Source organism: Takifugu flavidus, chromosome 8, assembly GCF_003711565.1.
Source record: "Takifugu flavidus isolate HTHZ2018 chromosome 8, ASM371156v2, whole genome shotgun sequence".
Classification (NCBI taxonomy): Eukaryota; Metazoa; Chordata; class Actinopteri; order Tetraodontiformes; family Tetraodontidae; genus Takifugu; species Takifugu flavidus.
The window spans coordinates 13,475,562-13,492,450 of NC_079527.1; the positions used below are offsets into that span (position 1 = coordinate 13,475,562).

The window sequence follows — 16,889 nt, forward strand, 5'->3', positions numbered from 1 at the left end:
TTTAGAGCTACAGCATGTTAGTCATGCAATAAAAGGTTTATTATTACATGCAGCGCCAATAGTGATTTTAAAAAGCATTATTAGTTGAGCTACTACAGAAGACGGGGACTGTGTCCTTTCTACAATGTCATATTTTACATCTGTGTATGTCATTTATTACAAATGTGATGTCAGCATTGTACCTCTGGTAATGAGGGTCCACAAAGTGACACTGACATTTAATTTTCTAGCCAGAAGGCCAGACACTCTAATAACTATTTTCCTCCACATCAAAGAGAGATTTATAGTCTATTAGTCAGAGTCCTTCCTTCCAATTTATCAACTACACCCTTTTTCTTGATGTGCTACTGTCCAGTGACCTGGTTTATATATTTGTGATTGTATTAGATTTTAAATTAAGATTGATAGATTAATAAGAACACTGACTCTTAGAGATTTTGCAAAATATCAATGAATTCTGGGAGAAAAGTGGGAAATGCAAACATGCAAATGCAAACATTAAAGAAATGAATAACATTATATATAATGGAGGCTTACATAGGACAGGCATTTAGATCATTTTGCCAAATAAAATTATTTTAGGACTTTCAGAATATTTTTATTTCAGGTGTCAGTTTTAGGTACATTTCATACAAAGTTGTATCACAGTTGAGCACATTTAATTTGATCTGAGAGGTTTTAGCCTCCTGCATGCAGTTCCAGTAATCTCCCAGCAGAGGGTGACATTGTGTCTCAAAATGTGCGCCATTCTACAGTAGCTTTAAATTCCTAATTGTTTCTCTGAAAGAACTAAATTATAACTTTTGTATTATATTGATATTTTGGGTTTTGCTTTATTCACTAACTCGAAATTAGAATCTCTTAAACTTTTTACAAGATTGCCACAAGATTTTTGAAAATTAAGCGCTGAAACGCACTGGAATTCCTTACAATTTGCTTTAAAACAGGATGGGTTACTTGCTAAGCAATGTCATTCTCAGTGGGACAGTTAAGTTCCAACTCTAGGGTAATTAAACTGAGCTAATTAAATTACAAAACGTTATAAGATGCCCAAGACCTACAACCTGTCCCTCAAATTTTAGATACACGTAAGCCTACATGCTAGAGCGGTAGAAGGGAAGGGTTAAACCTCCTGCATTATAGCCTATGTCACGTTTACTTTGAAAGTATAAACAGAATTTGTAGGTAAAGGATTGGTATAGTTTCTACCAATTTTAAACCTGATCTTTTCCGTAAATCCGTGCATGCATAATTAACAGATAAATAGCTAAATTAAAGTAAGAACAAAGCATCTTCAATACAACTTAAATAAATGAAATATTTTACACAATTCATGTAAGATGTAGCTGCCCACGTTTTAGCTGCAGTGTGACCGATATTGAATGCGCTGATTAGATGCTGCGTTCATGACGGTGTGAAATACTAAAACTACCATTTACCAACTGTTTAATATACTCTCAGTTAAATTCCCATTATTGAAATAGTCCCTCTTTATTTTACTAATCTATGTATTGGTAAAAAGAAAAGGGACTCTGGTACCAAACGCGATTTATATGAGTTCCAATAAAACTTGGAAGGGGGAAAAAAGTCCGGGATTTCGGGAGTCCGTGAACGCACCAGGTGTTCACCGCCCACGCAGCGGAACAGGAGCCGCGGAGGAGCAGCAGAAACGGGGCGAAGTTTGTCCGTCCTGGCTTCCCATCACGGAGCGCTTTGTTTCACAGGAGACACCAGAAAGCGTCGCTTCCACTTAAAGAAGAAACCACACACAGTGGCGACCGGGACGGTGAAGGGTGGCCGTGCCATTCTGCTACATTTGTGCAGACAAAACAGAAGTTTGTCCTCGGCTGTCATGTTGCGGGTTCCGGCTACTTGTTGACGCTGCGTGTACGAACACAACAGGTACTAAACAGGTGTCCTTTGGCCTGTTTAAGGGCTTCCTGCTGTTTATTCTCCACAAGTGCAGTTGAATGGTTAGCGTCTCGTTCATGCTCACTTTGTTGTCATTGTTTCCATTGTCGATGGCTTTAAGTGCTGCACTCTTTCCACCGACATCGGAGAATAAACCCTAGTTCTGTTTAACCCAACAAGGTGACTTTTCTGTTGCTTTTAATGCAGTTTGTTTCCCTTAGGTTTCTGTAGGACCACCTTTATCCTTTATCCGTGCCAGGGTCACCCATATGGTCATGCCAGGACTGGGTCAGTGATGATGGCGGAGCTGGAAGTCGACCAGACCAACCTTCCACGCGTCCAAGAAGGTGAGCAAACATCTCAGTTTGTGCAAGAGCAGAACCACCAGGTGATGGGAAGTGTGCCATTTTAACCACTGGGAGTCAGGAAGAAAGGTCAGTCGTCCAGAAAGGACGAGCTACCAGGAAACATCCCAGCGTCCTCTTTGTCTTTTGGATGTCTGAGGGCACCAGACGAGCCTCCTGATCTCTTGTGTCTGTGCGGATGAACTTGATAGAAGGTGTCTTTCAGTTTATTTTGACTTTGGACAGAAGAGGGAGGTTCAGATGTTTGCAGGCTAGAGATGTTGGAGGGGCAGTTCTGAGCGCGCCAGGTCAGATAAGAGAGGAATGTGATGGCTGATAAAACCATGGGAGACGACACACGGCTCTTGTTTTGGTTTAAACATTCTTGCATTTTTAAATAGTATCTTGAAAAAGAATAAAGCAGGAACGTCAGAGTCCTTTAGAGCGTCCTGCAGATGCAGAGCTGCAACCTTTAACAGGCTGGTGGTTTTTGGTCTTTCAGCCGTGCATTTTTCTCCCATGAGCACTTGCTAACACCTGCTAACGTGTGTATTAAAAGAAGTGTGGAATGTCTGAGGGCATCTTTGTGTTTGGCATGTCCACGCTAATGAGAGGGGTGGAAACGGGCCTGCTCTGTTTTATCAAGTGAGATAATTCAGGACTCCTCTCTTGTTTTCCGTGCACAAAGGGCACAGTGTGCCACTTGGCATTTTCATGCTTTATCGAGCATCAGCCGGTGCCCAAACAAAGGCAGCGGCTGCAGCGATAAACTGCTCATCTGGACAAAAGCGGAAAGTAAATCAGTGTTGTTTTTTTTTCCTGCTCATTGTCTACTTTCACTGGACGGATCGGCCAAACTGCGGCCGTGTCCCTCTGGCTCCGAGGCTGTTTACTTAACATCCCATCACTCGTGTTTATGTTTCAGTTTCCTTCAGGGCTGCAGATCAGCGCGTCTCGCTTCTGCTTCGCGTTCCTCCTCAACTGAGAGTTTCAGTCAAGAAGCTCTCTTTGTTTTCGCTGCCTCCTTATCGGTTCCTGTTTCGTCCTTCCCCTGGCTGCTCCCGATTTAGCCTGATGTGCGAAGGGAATGCGGCTCCCAGAGGAATTCCCCCACCTCCTGGCCCCATTCCTAATTTCGCTCTCACCAACTGACCCAGAGTCCCATTGCCCCTCACCTCTCATTGTTCTCCATGACAACTGGTTTCTGCTGCAGTTGATGAGGCTCATAACACGGCACAGAGAGCGAGACAGACAGACGGACACAGGAACGGATCTGGGGAGACGGAGAAGGCGTGTGGGTGGCCTGTGTGGGACTGCCGCTGAAAATAGAACCCCGTTCATTTTATTTTTTCTTTCTCCAGATGCCCTGCTGGGCGGCCACCTAATACCGCCCGTTAGCGTGTTTGGTGGTGCACGAGGAGCCTCTCCGTGAGTGTTCGATCGTGAGGGATGCCTGAGATATTCAGCATATTTTGGGTTGGATGATTAACAGGCAGGTCCCCGGTGGTAGTGGAGGCTTTCCAGCTGCTTTGTTTTGCAGAAAAACACCATAAAAGTTGTCATTTGCTCGCTGTAACACACACTTAGCATGGAAACTCCGAATGATAGCGTCTCCTTGGTACGGCTGCTCATTTCCTGAGTTAGTTCTCTTTAATTTGCACCGTCTATCCTCCTGCCACATCTCGTTTCTGTTCTCTGCTGGATTTTTAACCTGCTGTCCTCTTAGGGGGAGGACGCAGCTTAAAAGGATCCTTTCATTCTCTTATTAAGATGCTCACGCTGCAAGGAGGTTTGTGAAAACCCGCTCTTCCTGCCCCTCAAAACTCGCTTCGCAGTCATAACACCATCTGCTCATTCCCTCCCTTGGAAAGGTAACGCGACTGTCTTAAAGCGTTTGGGAAAAACAAGTTAGTCCACAATGTGGACACACCCGCGCAGCCAGTCATTTTCCTCCTCCTTACGTCTTCTGCTCTTCCTGTCTGAGTTGGATTTAAGAGTAAGAGCTGTCAATTTGTCTTATCAGATTTTAACAGAATCTTTGTCTTAATCCTTCCACGCTGACAGACTGGACACATGCTCGGATATCCTGTTAGAGGATAGTCGCTTAAGCTCCACGACAGGTGGAAAAGGTACCAAATCTGTGCTGTGGCGTGGGGGTTACAGCCTGGCGCAGAGTTTTTTTTATTATGGCGTAAATGGACACTTTTGATGGATTAGCACCATCTGCCAACTCTGCACGTTACATCGTGAGAACAGTTTGGAGCTGGTTCAGGCTGGGGAAAATATATTCTCACTGCGAGGGGATGAGTTTTTACTGCTATCGCAGACATCCCAGCTGACCTGAGACCTGCAGGGAGCACGCGTCGCACGCACAGTGGATCAGGGGTGTTTAGGTCGGGCTGATTCGGCCATGTTTGCATGCAGACTGTAGAAATCCTATTTTAGGACTTAGCCTGTTGTTTCTACAATCGTGTGTGTGTGTGTGTGTGTGTGTGTGTGTGTGTGTGTGTGTGGTGTGTGTGTGTGTGTGTGTGTGTGTGTACGCACATGTAAATGTGTCTACATCCGCGGTCCAGTCAGATCAGCGAGGGATCAGCGGGAGGACAGGTGTTTTTAATTGGCCCCGCCTCAGGGGTCAAGCTGGGGCCATTTCTGTCTGCTCTCAGCCGAATCCAGACTCAAAGTCTAGCTGGTTCCTTAAAGTCGGGGGTCTCTGGGGTACCACAGAGTCTGGAGCCTAATCCTCCCCATCCTGCGTTCATCTGCACAGACCTGAGCCCTTCAGCTCTGGAAGATGGTTTTTATATCGACGTTAGTCTTGTTGACTGAGTCTCATGAGAGGAAGCCCCAGAACATTGAGGGGGGGGGTTTCTGCAGTGCAGGTGGGGGTGGCGGCTCATGTTTTCTCCCCCTGAACCCCTCTGCAGTATCAGTTTAAATCAATGTCTTAACCTCACTGGTGGATTCTTGAGTCGTGTTCTGAGGGTCAGAAGAGAACAGCGAAGTGATGACTGTCCCTTTGTTTCACTTCCTTTTACTGTGCTGACAAATCCATGTGTCCGGATTTAATTTTTTGTCAACGTCAGCAACAGTGAGGCCAGACAGTGTTAACGATATGACACTGATACCTTTTGGGCCTGCCTATAGAATCACACGGGGAGCCAGGCACAGCTGGTGGACAGGGCGCTCTGAGCTAAAGCCCCTGGGTTTACACCAGACTCACAGATTTTTTGTCTACACTTATACTGCATACGCTAACCAGTGTACTTATATGGTAGCAAGAGACGTGGTAAGTGTTGAGCTTTGTTCAAAGTTTAGAGAGCAGACAAAGAATAAGCAGACATGTCAAGACTTGTTTATTAACAGGCTTCATTTCCGAGCACGTGTGCATATATTATTTAATGCTATTACACCTTAAACAACCTGCCTTAACTCAAGCGGTGCCAGTCCGAGTTGTGCGTCGTTCCGTGCGCTTCGTCGTACGCGGGGTTGATTTTTTGCCGCAGGTGCAGACGTGATGAAGGAGCTGCTCACTTCTGCACACTGTTGTTTCTGATGCTGAGGTGCTGCTGTGCTGCTGTGCTCTGTTTCAGTGTGCCAGTGTTTCTCTGTGCTGGAGGACGGAGCGCTGGCGCACAACCTGCAGGAACAGGAGAGTAAGTACAGCGTCCGGCTCTCTCGGTGCACTCCTCTTAGTTAAAAAGTTCCTGTAGACTACGAATATACTGCTGACTTTACCTTTCTCGAACCTGTAGTTGAGCAATACTACTCCACCAATATCCAGAAGAACCAGCTTGTGCAGAACGACATCCGTGTAGCCAAGAAGCTGCAGGATGAGGAGGAGGAACAGTGGGCTCAGCAGAGCGCCCTCCACAGGCAGGTCTCCAAACAGCTGTAAGTGGAACCCTCCATGAGCACATTTCCAGTCTTTACCTTTACTGAGTCAATAATCTTCTCTGCAGAGAGGAGCGAGACTTCGAGTACGCTCGTTTGATCCAGGAGGAGATCCTGCGCTGTGCTGAGGAGGCCCAGAGGAGGGAGCAGGATGATGAGGTGAGCGCAAACCCATTTAGTCAAGTGTGCATTCATTTGTTATGGTCCAGGCAGGAAATGATTTCATCGCAGGGAATAGAGAGATCTCACAAGAAAAGGTTGATACTTGTTGCTTATTGAAGCCCTAAAGTCCTTAAAACCATCTTGAATGCTCTCACAGACCCAGCAGGAGGTGCAGGAGGGTACATGAAGCACAAAAGGCTGCATGTTGAACGTGGCTCGATGAGCTCAGGCTACAGCAACTACAGCTCCTTGCCAACATAATTGGCCTTTGCCCCACTGGCAGCAGTTTTATCCTCTTTGAGGTCAGCACATTTATCACAGGCAGTCGCAGATACGTGCTCTCAAGATGAGCCTGTGCATCAATTCATTAGCTGGCTGTTACCAGCAGCCTGGGCTGCTTTCACCCTCTCTCAGGACTAACTGAGACCATAATGAATGGTGGTTGCAGGCAAGAGCTGCTCTGGACCTCTGGGCTGCCTGTGAGTGTCATCTGTTGAACAGAGGAACAGATAAAACCACCACTTGATGAAACTTCAATTGAAGATTGAAACGTAAAAATGAACATTTCACGTCATAATAAAAGGCCAGTATTGAGTAGGAATATAGTAATATTAGCGTAAACGTCAGGCTGTGTCAGAGCTGCGCATGAAGGTTTGAGCTCCAGTCCTGCTCATTTCTAAACACTGTGTCTGCAGGCAAACGTGGCTGTGAACACATGAAAATGCTGATTTGGTTGGACAGATACACTCCCGTGCTGCACAACACACAGCTCTTGTTCAGTTCTCGTCTGATTCTGAGCAGAAGTAAAGCATTAATATCCAGCTATTGATATGATGGCTGTCATGACATGTTTGCTTCCCATTCTCCTGACTCAGCAGCAGCCTGATCACATGGGACAAGCAGATGGTTCCCATCAATCAGTTGTTTCAGAGTTAAGATCAGCCGCCTCTCAAGGCCTTTGTGTCTCTGCCTCTGCCTTTTTACAGCCCCCTGCGCCCCGCATGCTTCCACTGTAAAATTATAACTGCTTTATCCACCAGTAGAAACCAAAGAACTGTAAAAAGATCCAAGCTCTCCAGCTGGCAGAGCAGAGCCGGCTGCGTCACACAGCTGCTGCTGCTGAATAATATTTTCCTTCGCTCAGCTGTTCCCATTTTAGAGCCGGTTGTGTTGGACAAACCTTCTCCAGCTCCCTGTTTGGAGGACCTGGGTTCACAGAAGCTGTGTGGTTCATTCATCATTGTAGGGGGGTGGGGGGTCTTAACTCACGCTGTTATGCTGCAGATATCGTCTCTTAGTGTTGTGATGAGTTTACAGTCTCCTGGTTTATCTGCACTAATAGCTGCCTCATCAGTGGCATTGATGAAATATTTACTGCCTGTAGTTTGTGTCTTTAATTAAGCAACAGAAGGCGCGTGCCTGAGCAGATTTAAAATGCCAGATCCCTGTGGATCTCCACGCCTAACCCGTCTCGGAAAGTTGCTAATTGTCTGCTGATGTTGGCAAAGTGGCTGACACGCACACGCTTGATGAAGCTTTAAGTTGTGATTTATGTAGCACAAAAAAACAACAGAGCCAGAAATCTCTGGTGACACATTTTTTAGTCGTAGCCTCGCCAATAAAAGCAGTCCAGAGAACCTTGTTAGGAGTTGTTCACCTCTGGTTACAAGGTGTTGGTTCACATAAAACAGCCCTGTTGTCCTCTTACTTTCACAGTTGGCCTCTTGTCCCTTATTCAGCCTCAGAGTTTCCACCACAGTGTTGGATCACCTCTGTGACACCAAGTCACCCTATATGGCCACACATCGGCTCCAGCTCGCTCTCCGTGGCGTGCGCTCTGTCATCCACCCGATTTGTTCTTTGTTACACATGTGGTTATTTTGAATTTCGCTAATCAAATCAGAGCTGAGGCTTTATGGGACGTGAGGTTTGACAGAGAATAATGATGGCAAACGTTACAGAACAGTGAAACGTGCCAAGTTCTCCTGTGTGCAGGATTGGTGTGATGCTGCCCCCTGCTGGTGTCCTGCTAAAGTCATGTTTTCCAGTAATATTGTATGACTTAAGCGTGCAGACAGTGGGGGGGGGGGTGTCGTCCCCCATCCCTCATCCTTTTCATTCAATTCTCCAGATTTATTATTAGATGTTGTTTAATTTTAATAAATGGATGTTACATTTTTCCTACATAATGCAGTTTAGATTTCAAGTGATTGAAAAAACCTTTTGTTTTTATTAAACAGAACACACTGCTTCTCTGCACTTTGAAATCGAAGCTTCTGCTTTCTTTTTCCACAGGAAATGGCAAAACGCATCCACGACGAGGAGACGCAGTGCATGAGGAGGGCCAGCAGGGGGCAGGATAACCCAAGCGAAGGTAGAGACCCTACATTTCATATAATGCTGCTGTATGGCTGTATGGCTGTATTTATGTTTAACATTCACCTTATGTTGTTACACTGCAGCTTGCTGCATGCTGCATCACTACCACAGTGCCATTTTATGCATGTGACATGACTTTAATGTTTTAAATGTCTTAAACTCGCCTCATTAACTGCACTTGTGCAGTTGCACTTTGCTAACAACCTCACCCATCCTCCCTGCTTATGTGTTTGCATTTGTGTTGTAACTAAAGGCAGCGCGACCACTCCCCCGCTGCCTCCCCCACCCCAACACACACTCTGCAGCCCTGAGCCAGTAGAGGAGCAGTGTTCAACGTCAGCCACTAGGTGGCACTCTTCTACTTCGTACAGACGTTCAAGTGTCCCCGAGCCGAAAGCTGACTCCTGCAGAGCTGTAGCACCTCCAAATAACACAAATTCATGGTCAAACGAAAGACACACAGATTCCTTCAGGAAATTTAGAAGCAAATTCAGAGAGCATTCCAGTGAGGATTCTGAAGATTCTGACACGGTTTTCTCAGAACACTCTGCCTTGTCCAAAAGAGCAAACGACAGAATTCAGGCCTCACCCCTCAGACGGCAGGGATCTTTACATCACCCACACAGAGAGAGACAGTTCAGGAGTCGGAACTCTGGCAGCAGTGTCCCTGATGAGCTGGAAGTTTGGGAGGAGGAGAAGGAAGTGTGGGAGGAAAACCAGTATGAAAATGGTGAAGTAGACAAGAAGAGGCCTCTGATTTGGCGTCAGGCAAGGCTCCAAAGGGAGGAGTGTGAGGGGTTGAGGGATTCAGATAAGGGTTCTGGGTTCGGTGAAGTGGGAGAAAGGCGATGCAGTCGCAGCGAATCGCTCAGGCTTCATGACAGGAGGAGACAAAGCAACAGAGAGTTAGCAAGAACATGGAGCTATAGGGACAACGCTGACAAACATGTGCACTTTCGGGATGAATCCAGAAGTAATTCCAGAGAGGTGCAAAGCGGCAACGGTGTTTGGGCGATGCTGGGTCACGTCCTCAGAGAGCGGGGCGTGCCTGTGAGGATCAGCAACAACGGGGCGTCGCTGCAAATACTCGGGCCTCGGAGCAGAGACAGCCAGGTGCTCCATGGGAGCGAGGGCTCCTGCAGTGACTCCCGACCGCATCAGAGAAGCTTTCAGAGAGCTTCCGCCACTCGGCACAGTTTCCATGGAGATGTCGGGGAGAAGAGACGATCGTCACACCGAGAGAGCAGTGGGAGAGATCACAGAGAGGACAAAGAAAGGCTCCACAATATTGCGGAGCGTGGAGGAGAGGTTTATGAGATTAGCAGCAGAGAGTCGTCCCTTGCTAACAGAGAAAAGGGAGGCAGCAGAAGGTGGAGAGACCACGGAGCCAAAACTGATCACATGAGGGATTGGAATGAAAATGATTTTGGAGTCAGCGGGACAACAGATGAGCGCAGGAATCGGTGCAACGCTGTTGAAGAAAGGGTGAACTCGGAGGAGGAAACATGGAGGAGGAGAGATCAGCCCGGCCAAAGAGCCCCACAGCGCAGCCAAAGCCTCCGCAGCAGCAGCAGCAGCAGCAGCAGCAGCAGAGCCAGCATCAGGGCTTCAACCAGGCGTAGGTCAAGACACGTGGCAGCAGGTAACATCCAGAGCTGCAGCCATCTCCAGTCTGCAGAGGAGAACCTTCCAAAGCTAGATTCTTGCTACATCTGCTCCTCTCACATTCCCTCAATCATCTAATCTGGATCCATTTGGGGTCGTGGTGAAGTGAAACATTTTCCTTTTCCTCCATCCCGCTGTCCTCAGACATCCTCAGTTCATTTTCATTCTTGCCTTCCATCATTATTCTCACGCACTTCATCGAATGAGACAAACTTCACCTGCTGCTTTTCCCTGTCGTTTGGTGTAATTCAGCTCGTTCTTGCCTCTATTTCATCACTAATTCAAAATTCTTTTTTTGTTTGTGTTCATCTTTTGCTCGTCTTGTATTTCATTATCATAACCGTTTGTCCTGTGGTTCGGTGGAGAGGATTTTGGATCTCTGACAAGCTTCAAAACAAGATTTGACCTTTTGAACTCTGACCCATAACCAGATTCCGCTGAAGCGAGGCTCGACCTGGGGGAGCTGCAGCAGGTCTTGCAGGATGAAGAACTGGCTCGTAAAATGCAAGAGGACGAGGAAAACCGTCTGAGGAGGGTAAAGGATGCTGGTTTTTCACATATTGCAAGTCATGGAAAAGAACCTTTGATTTCAAAGGTGTCTCCTGTTGCCAGAATTCCTCTGCGCCTTCCTGTTACCCAGAGGGAGACTTCAGAGTAGCACAAGTGGCTCAGGACGAGGTGCGACAGCAGAAACTGAACTCACTCTAATGTGTCCTTTTGTCAACTTCAACCTGTTGCATAACCTCTTGATTGTGCTTTAGGAAATAGCTCATTTTATGCAAAAGCAGGAAATGAAATCAAAGCGGAGATCTCGTGAGTTAGAGGGGCCGTCGTCGTGGCGCGAGCACAGAGCCATGATCAGCCATCATGACAGGCGGGCTGCCAGAGACAGAGACAGACAGGTGTGCTGCGGGATTAATGGAAGCGGTTGTTAAAGCTCCTCTCCTCAATCTGTGTGTTTGTAATGCTTATTCACATTTCGTGTCCACCGCCGCAGGGCCAACGGGAGAGACTTGACTCCGAGGGTCTTCCTTCTCCCATTGAGGATTGCTCCCCGGAGAACCAGCCTCCCAGTCCCACCTCCACTACACTGTAACTGCCTGAACACACCAATCTAACAGTTTCCACCGACTCCCAATGCTGACTTAAAGCTGCTGCCTTCACAGACAGAGCCAGCACATCAGAAACATCGCCGAAGAGCTCGACCCGACCTTCCAGGCCAGGAGGTTAAGCACAGAGAGGGACCGGGACCGACAGACGGGTACTGTAAACAGGAAATGGAGCTCAGAATCCAGCCTTTTAAACAATGGATCGCTCACGTCGTCTCTCCCTCTGATGCAGGGCTGGACGGTCAGACGCTTCCCGTGCAGCAACACGACTTCCTAGCAGAGCCGACTTTTGTGGCTCCCACAAAACGGCAAGCAGATAAATCGGAGCGCTCGAAACCCAAAGAGAAAAAGGAAAACTGCAAACAACAGTAATCTGTTCTAATGGAGTGTAAATATACGTCCTTCATGTATGAAACACACTATATCCACAGAAGCATCCCTACTAGCACTTTAGACCAGCGGACAAGAGAAGAAATTGAAATATTCCTTGCTTATGTCAACATCATGGACTCCTGCCTTTATTATTTTCGAGTTTTTCAGAGTATTTTTCAGTGTTAAATTTAATATTACTTTTTCGATTACATTTTTAGCCTTTGTTTATAGTTAGCTAAGTAGTATCGTTTCCTCCCCAAATAAAGCTAAAACGGGAAGGGTGTGGTAGTTTTTGAGCCCAAATGACCGATAAACTACTTTAATACGTCCTGTTTGGGGGTTTTTTTAGCTGACGTGTGTGAGACACATTGCTGACGTTAACAATGACAATCAATTGATAACTGTCCATTAAGAACTGAAGGAATATGTGGCTGCATCCAAGTATGTTGAATATTTTCATATATCAGGTTTCCTGATGGACCTATACAGTACCAGCACCTCCAAACAACATCCCAGAATGACCAGCATGGATGAGATGACTTAATGATTCTATTCATCAGCGCTCTTTGTTGATGCTGTTCTGACCAAAACTGACCAGAATTTCAGATTCACCTCAACGAGTCCTCCTAAATGAAGCCGTTAACCCGGATTATTTTATGTACTTTTCCCTTTTTCATCAGTCCAGACACACTTGTGGTCGTTTTACAACTTTTAAAAACAGAAGTATTTATTGTTCTCTTGCTTTTTGTATCTCTACCTGATTGTGATGCCATTGCTGTTTTTCCTTTTCTTATTTTTAGTACATTAAATGTCTCATTGCGGTTGTTATGGAAAGGGCAACAAATAAAGGAGTTTATACACACTGCATTGATATGTAGACATATGAAAAGAATCACTATGAATATATGAACAAGTCTGTTGAAGGAGGATGAATGGAAACGCTGAATTCAGCTGCTCACCCCACTGGAGCCGTACTGAGGGTGAGAGCTAACCTGGAACTTTCTCAAACATTTTAACTTGGTGATCAATTTCTAAGAACATAAACCTTAATGGGAACTTTCTCCTTGTCCACAGACAAACATGACACGAGCGCCGCTCTTCCTGGATGGGTGTTTTTGGACGGCTCGACCTTTTAAAGTTACATTCTGTCATGCAGCATTCATCCTCAGACAGGTTTGGTGGGAATGCCCAGGCTTGTTTTGATTGACTAACAAAAGAATTCCAGAGTTCCTCTCTTTTTTTCATCCACACTATTGCACAACAGGCTCAGCTTTAAAGGCTTAAGTAGAACATTTGCATACCCTAACCACAATGAAACATTAAATCAAATTTTGTGGGAGTTCCCTGGACTGGGATTTTTGATAACAATACAATGTGTGGAAAGCCCGCCACAAATTCTCGGTAATATACTGTACAGTCAAAAGCAGCATTATGTCCTGCTGTCACCCCTCTCCTGTTGTTTTAATATTAAAAACAAAGACAAAGAAAGAAAAATCTATAGTTAATCACAGAGAATTATCATCTTTCTGGTTGTGTGTCCTGGTTTATCCTTCAGTTAGATCAAACTAAGCACTTCGGGGAGGTGTGTGGGCTCGGCTACAGGCCCAGACGAAATGCAACATTGACACCTTTTGTGCACGTTCAAACAGAAGAGGCAGGAGCTGCGCACGAACGTGGAAACACTCAGCAAGTGAAACTGGAGCCTACTCATGTAAGCCTGGTACAGTTACAGCCTCGACACCTACTGTACAGTCTTAGTTTCACAAAGCACAAGCTGTGTTCGCTGCGTTATTTACAGAATGAATAAAACAGTCACTTGGGGGTTTTTTCCCTCTCTTACAGAATTCCCCTTTTTCCTGTTTGCTGTCACCATATCTGTGAGGTGACTGGAAACGCTCCCCGCAGCACACTAACATAGAATCAAGTCACATTTAAGTCCAATGAAGTGGGAGTGGGCAGAAGACGGCTGCGGATCAGCCAAGCAGATTCAGGGCTTCAGAGCTCCCTGAAAAAGTTTGTGGCTCGTGTGAATCAGGAAGTCCCTCCTCATCACCACCAGCTGAGTAAAACCTCAGAGGGGTATTCCACTTGTTTGATCCAGACTCATTTACCGCCCCCTCATTCAATAAGCTCCTTTGTTGAGTTTTCTGACACAAGGGACTCCAAGCTGCTGCCTTGCTCCTGCTCGGCTTCGTGGAAACTGCACTCGATTGCTATCAAGGTCATGTGGTCGTCTAGAGAGGAAGAAACAGGACATTTTAAAAAGGTCTGATGTGTTTGGAAATCCCAGCATTCCCACTCTCACCATTATCTGTAGGCGTTCCGATCACAGGCGTCTCCAGCTTGGTTTTTTCCGATTTCTTTTCCTGCTGTAGTTTTAAAGTCACACTGAAGATGATGAGGAGGAGGAGGAGGATGACCATGCCGGGCAGCAGGGCCAAGACCAAAGTATCGACTGCGATGTGGCAGAAACGGCAGGTTTGATTGGCTGCTTTTCAGCGGAAACAGAGAGAGAATATGGAATCACATCCTACCATAGTCCGCTGAAGCTGTGGCATCGTCACACTTGATGTCACTGAAAGCATCTCCCTTGGCGACAATCACCTGATCTGGATTGCGACACCTTCCAGGAAGGGAGGACTTATGAGAAGCCCGCACACTGAAATGACAGGTTTTGTGAAGCCGAACTCTTACCTGGTGCTCCAGGGTTTACATCTCTGCTGCATTTGGTCATAGAAGGTTCCGTTGACGCAGGCTGTTATGCAGAAGCTGCACTGGTCATCTCCACACATGAGTCCTTCTTTACATCCACACACAGTGTCTCTTGTCGGGGTGCATTTTTCTAGAAGGATCTGCGCACCTGAATATAAAGAGTAATGCCACTTAAGCATCAAATATCTTGCATGCGAATGAAAGCCAATGTTAGGGTTCATACAGATGTTTCCCTCTCATCTCCCACTCTTCTTAGAACTCAGGCTGAGATCTAACTTCTAAAAGTGTGTCACGGTGACAGGCTGGGTCCTCGGCTCTCAACAACTGCAGGTTGGAGTCACATTTAGGATGCTCTCGCTCTCTTGAGGACCATTCAGGGATTTAAAAACAGGCTAGAAATTATGTGCCACCTTTATGGCTCAAACATTGGAGACGCCTGGATTTTGACTGGAAGTGTCACCATTGTAAATCCAGGATGGTGGAGTTTAGTTCTTTAAAACAGGAGCTTCTCACTGATCACAAAGGTAACAACTAACGCTACAGTGAGGGGAGCGATCCTCAGACCTGGGCTCGGTCGCCCAGCCCACTTGTGTCAAGATACTTTTGCTCCACCAGGGCACACGTGATCAGAAAAGGTCAAAAGAAAAACAGAAAAGGTCCCCCCTTCAGTTTTCTATTTTGGATGTTAGAAGAGAGACAACAAAAAGGATGTCCACACACATACCTACACACTGGGTGCACTGGCTACATTTGAAGCTGTCTGGCTGCACCGTAAATCTATTGGGCTTACAGGGGGTGCAAAGCTCTTCTGGTGATGGGCCACAGCGTTTGACCAGATGGTTTCCTGCAAACACACAGGAATCAATCTCACACAGTAAATTTAGAAAACAGACTTTTGTATGCTGCACATGGGAGCTAGAATAAAAGCTTTCAAATGCCCTGGCCTACAGATGTTTGTAAAATTTCAGACATAATTCACCAAGACACATATTTTTAAACTTCCTCTCAATCCTGTTTCAAACACTATTAACTGAAAAACCACTGAAACTACATTCGGCTTTGATAAACCACAGTAGATGAATATGAAATTTAAAAGATTGGCTGGCTTTTTCCTTAGGTTCAGTGCTATTTTGGTACTTCTCAAGTGCTAAAAGAAAATTAACAAATGAACTCCATTAGGTCAAACTGAGATAGCGTTAAAACGGTTGCTTCAACTCACCAGGTCGGCAGACATCACAGCAAACATTGTTCTCGTCGGTTTTATCTAATGACCATTTCAGGCAGCCGCTTTCTATATGCTCGTTAGTGCAGAAAGAGCCGTGCATGAGCAGACAGAGAAGCATCATCCACAAGGTCACAGCCATCCTCCTGTCAGCTCTCCAAACGTCCTGTTGAAAGGATGTCGCAGCCAAGGTATCCCAGGAACTCAATGTCCAGATCTGTAGTAGGGCTCAATAAATAAATGGGCAGAATTCAATTTCTTCCCCAGTTAAAGTCACTGTGCAGTATTAGATTTAAACATGCTCAGCCGTGGGGCTCTCTGAAGTGAGATCACTGACAGGCCACACTTTCATACTGAGGGGAGGGGGGGGGGGGGTGTGAACGTCACACACTCATTTGAATGGCTTGAATATAAAAAAAGAGCGGTAAGAAGAAAGTACACCCTACGTTTTGAGGTTGAATTGAAGTAATGATTAGTTTTTAGAATGTTTGCTTTTAGGAGAGGCTCATAACATCAGAATGAGGCTGCTCTTGGTCATGGGTGAAATACAGTTTGTGTTTGGTCTGTCTGGACAGGATGAATGTGTTTAAAGATAAGTCAGCCTGTTTTCTGAGCTATAATCACTTAACCCTCAAATACAATCAACCGTTAAACACAACACAGAACGCATGACGACGATGTTTAGTTTCCCATGAAATTATTGCACAACTGAAAGCTGCCAGCATGACACCTCCATTAGACCAGAGCAGAATCACAAGTTCCAGGGTAAATCGCCACCAAATTTCCCCTCATGGATTTAGTCACCTGTTGCAATCATGTCCTGGAGATTTATTTGAACTCCCAACACCAGGGAAAGAGAAACAGAAAGGGGAAATGACTTGTGCCTTCCTGAAAAAGCTCGGATGGTAATTAACTCCCTTTAAACCTCTGTGATCAGTTCATGTTCCAGCTTTGGGAAAACTAAGTTCATTTTTTTGAGTTTGTTTTTAGGATCACCTTTTAAAACTGCCAGATGACACTTATTTGACATTTGGTAGGTTTTTTTCTTCTTCTGTTTAACCTTTACAACGTCTTTGCTTCTGCCACATTACACCTCACACATGGCCATCAGCGGGCGTG

At 45.8% G+C, this 16,889-nt stretch overlaps 2 protein-coding genes across 5 annotated transcripts; one reads left to right on the top strand and one right to left on the bottom strand.

Moving 5' to 3' along the window:
- Positions 1-1,622: 1,622 nt before the first annotated feature.
- On the top strand, positions 1,623-12,703 carry ccdc187 (coiled-coil domain containing 187). Of its 4 annotated transcripts, none has more exons than XM_057040285.1 (13): positions 1,623-1,902; positions 2,119-2,258; positions 5,819-5,911; positions 6,011-6,149; positions 6,218-6,308; positions 8,607-8,685; positions 8,944-10,332; positions 10,787-10,890; positions 10,968-11,033; positions 11,117-11,257; positions 11,353-11,447; positions 11,522-11,616; positions 11,697-12,703. In XM_057040285.1, exons 2-13 carry the CDS (start codon positions 2,207-2,209, stop codon positions 11,834-11,836), a joined length of 2,484 nt encoding a protein of 827 aa, XP_056896265.1. In that variant the 5' UTR covers positions 1,623-1,902; positions 2,119-2,206; the 3' UTR covers positions 11,837-12,703. The 4 variants fall into 4 exon arrangements, with proteins under 4 accessions (XP_056896265.1, XP_056896264.1, XP_056896267.1 ...); XM_057040284.1 differs by having other exon boundaries at positions 1,624-1,902; positions 2,133-2,258; XM_057040287.1 differs by having other exon boundaries at positions 1,626-1,902; positions 2,133-2,258; positions 5,849-5,911.
- On the bottom strand, positions 12,537-16,848 carry tnfrsf9a (tumor necrosis factor receptor superfamily, member 9a). Its single transcript, XM_057040319.1, has 6 exons — positions 15,768-16,848; positions 15,273-15,392; positions 14,531-14,696; positions 14,371-14,459; positions 14,142-14,291; positions 12,537-14,070 (listed from the first exon to the last, which is right to left on the bottom strand). Exons 1-6 carry the CDS (start codon positions 15,910-15,912, stop codon positions 13,955-13,957), a joined length of 786 nt encoding a protein of 261 aa, XP_056896299.1. The 5' UTR covers positions 15,913-16,848; the 3' UTR covers positions 12,537-13,954.
- Positions 16,849-16,889: the final 41 nt, after the last annotated feature.

Excerpts from the sequence above, each read along its gene's own strand:
- tnfrsf9a (XM_057040319.1), bottom strand. The coding sequence starts at position 15,912 with ATGGCTGTGACCTTGTGGATGATGCTTCTCTGTCTGCTCATGCACGGC. Across the intron at positions 15,393-15,767 it reads CTGTGATGTCTGCCGACCTG|GAAACCATCTGGTCAAACGC; the intron begins GTGAGTTGAAGC and ends GTGTGTTTGCAG. Across the intron at positions 14,071-14,141 it reads CGGAACGCCTACAGATAATG|ACGACCACATGACCTTGATA; the intron begins GTGAGAGTGGGA and ends CTTCCTCTCTAG.
- ccdc187 (XM_057040285.1), top strand. The coding sequence starts at position 2,207 with ATGATGGCGGAGCTGGAAGTCGACCAGACCAACCTTCCACGCGTCCAA. Across the intron at positions 2,259-5,818 it reads CCTTCCACGCGTCCAAGAAG|GTGCTGCTGTGCTGCTGTGC; the intron begins GTGAGCAAACAT and ends TCTGATGCTGAG. Across the intron at positions 11,258-11,352 it reads CCAGAGACAGAGACAGACAG|GGCCAACGGGAGAGACTTGA; the intron begins GTGTGCTGCGGG and ends CCACCGCCGCAG.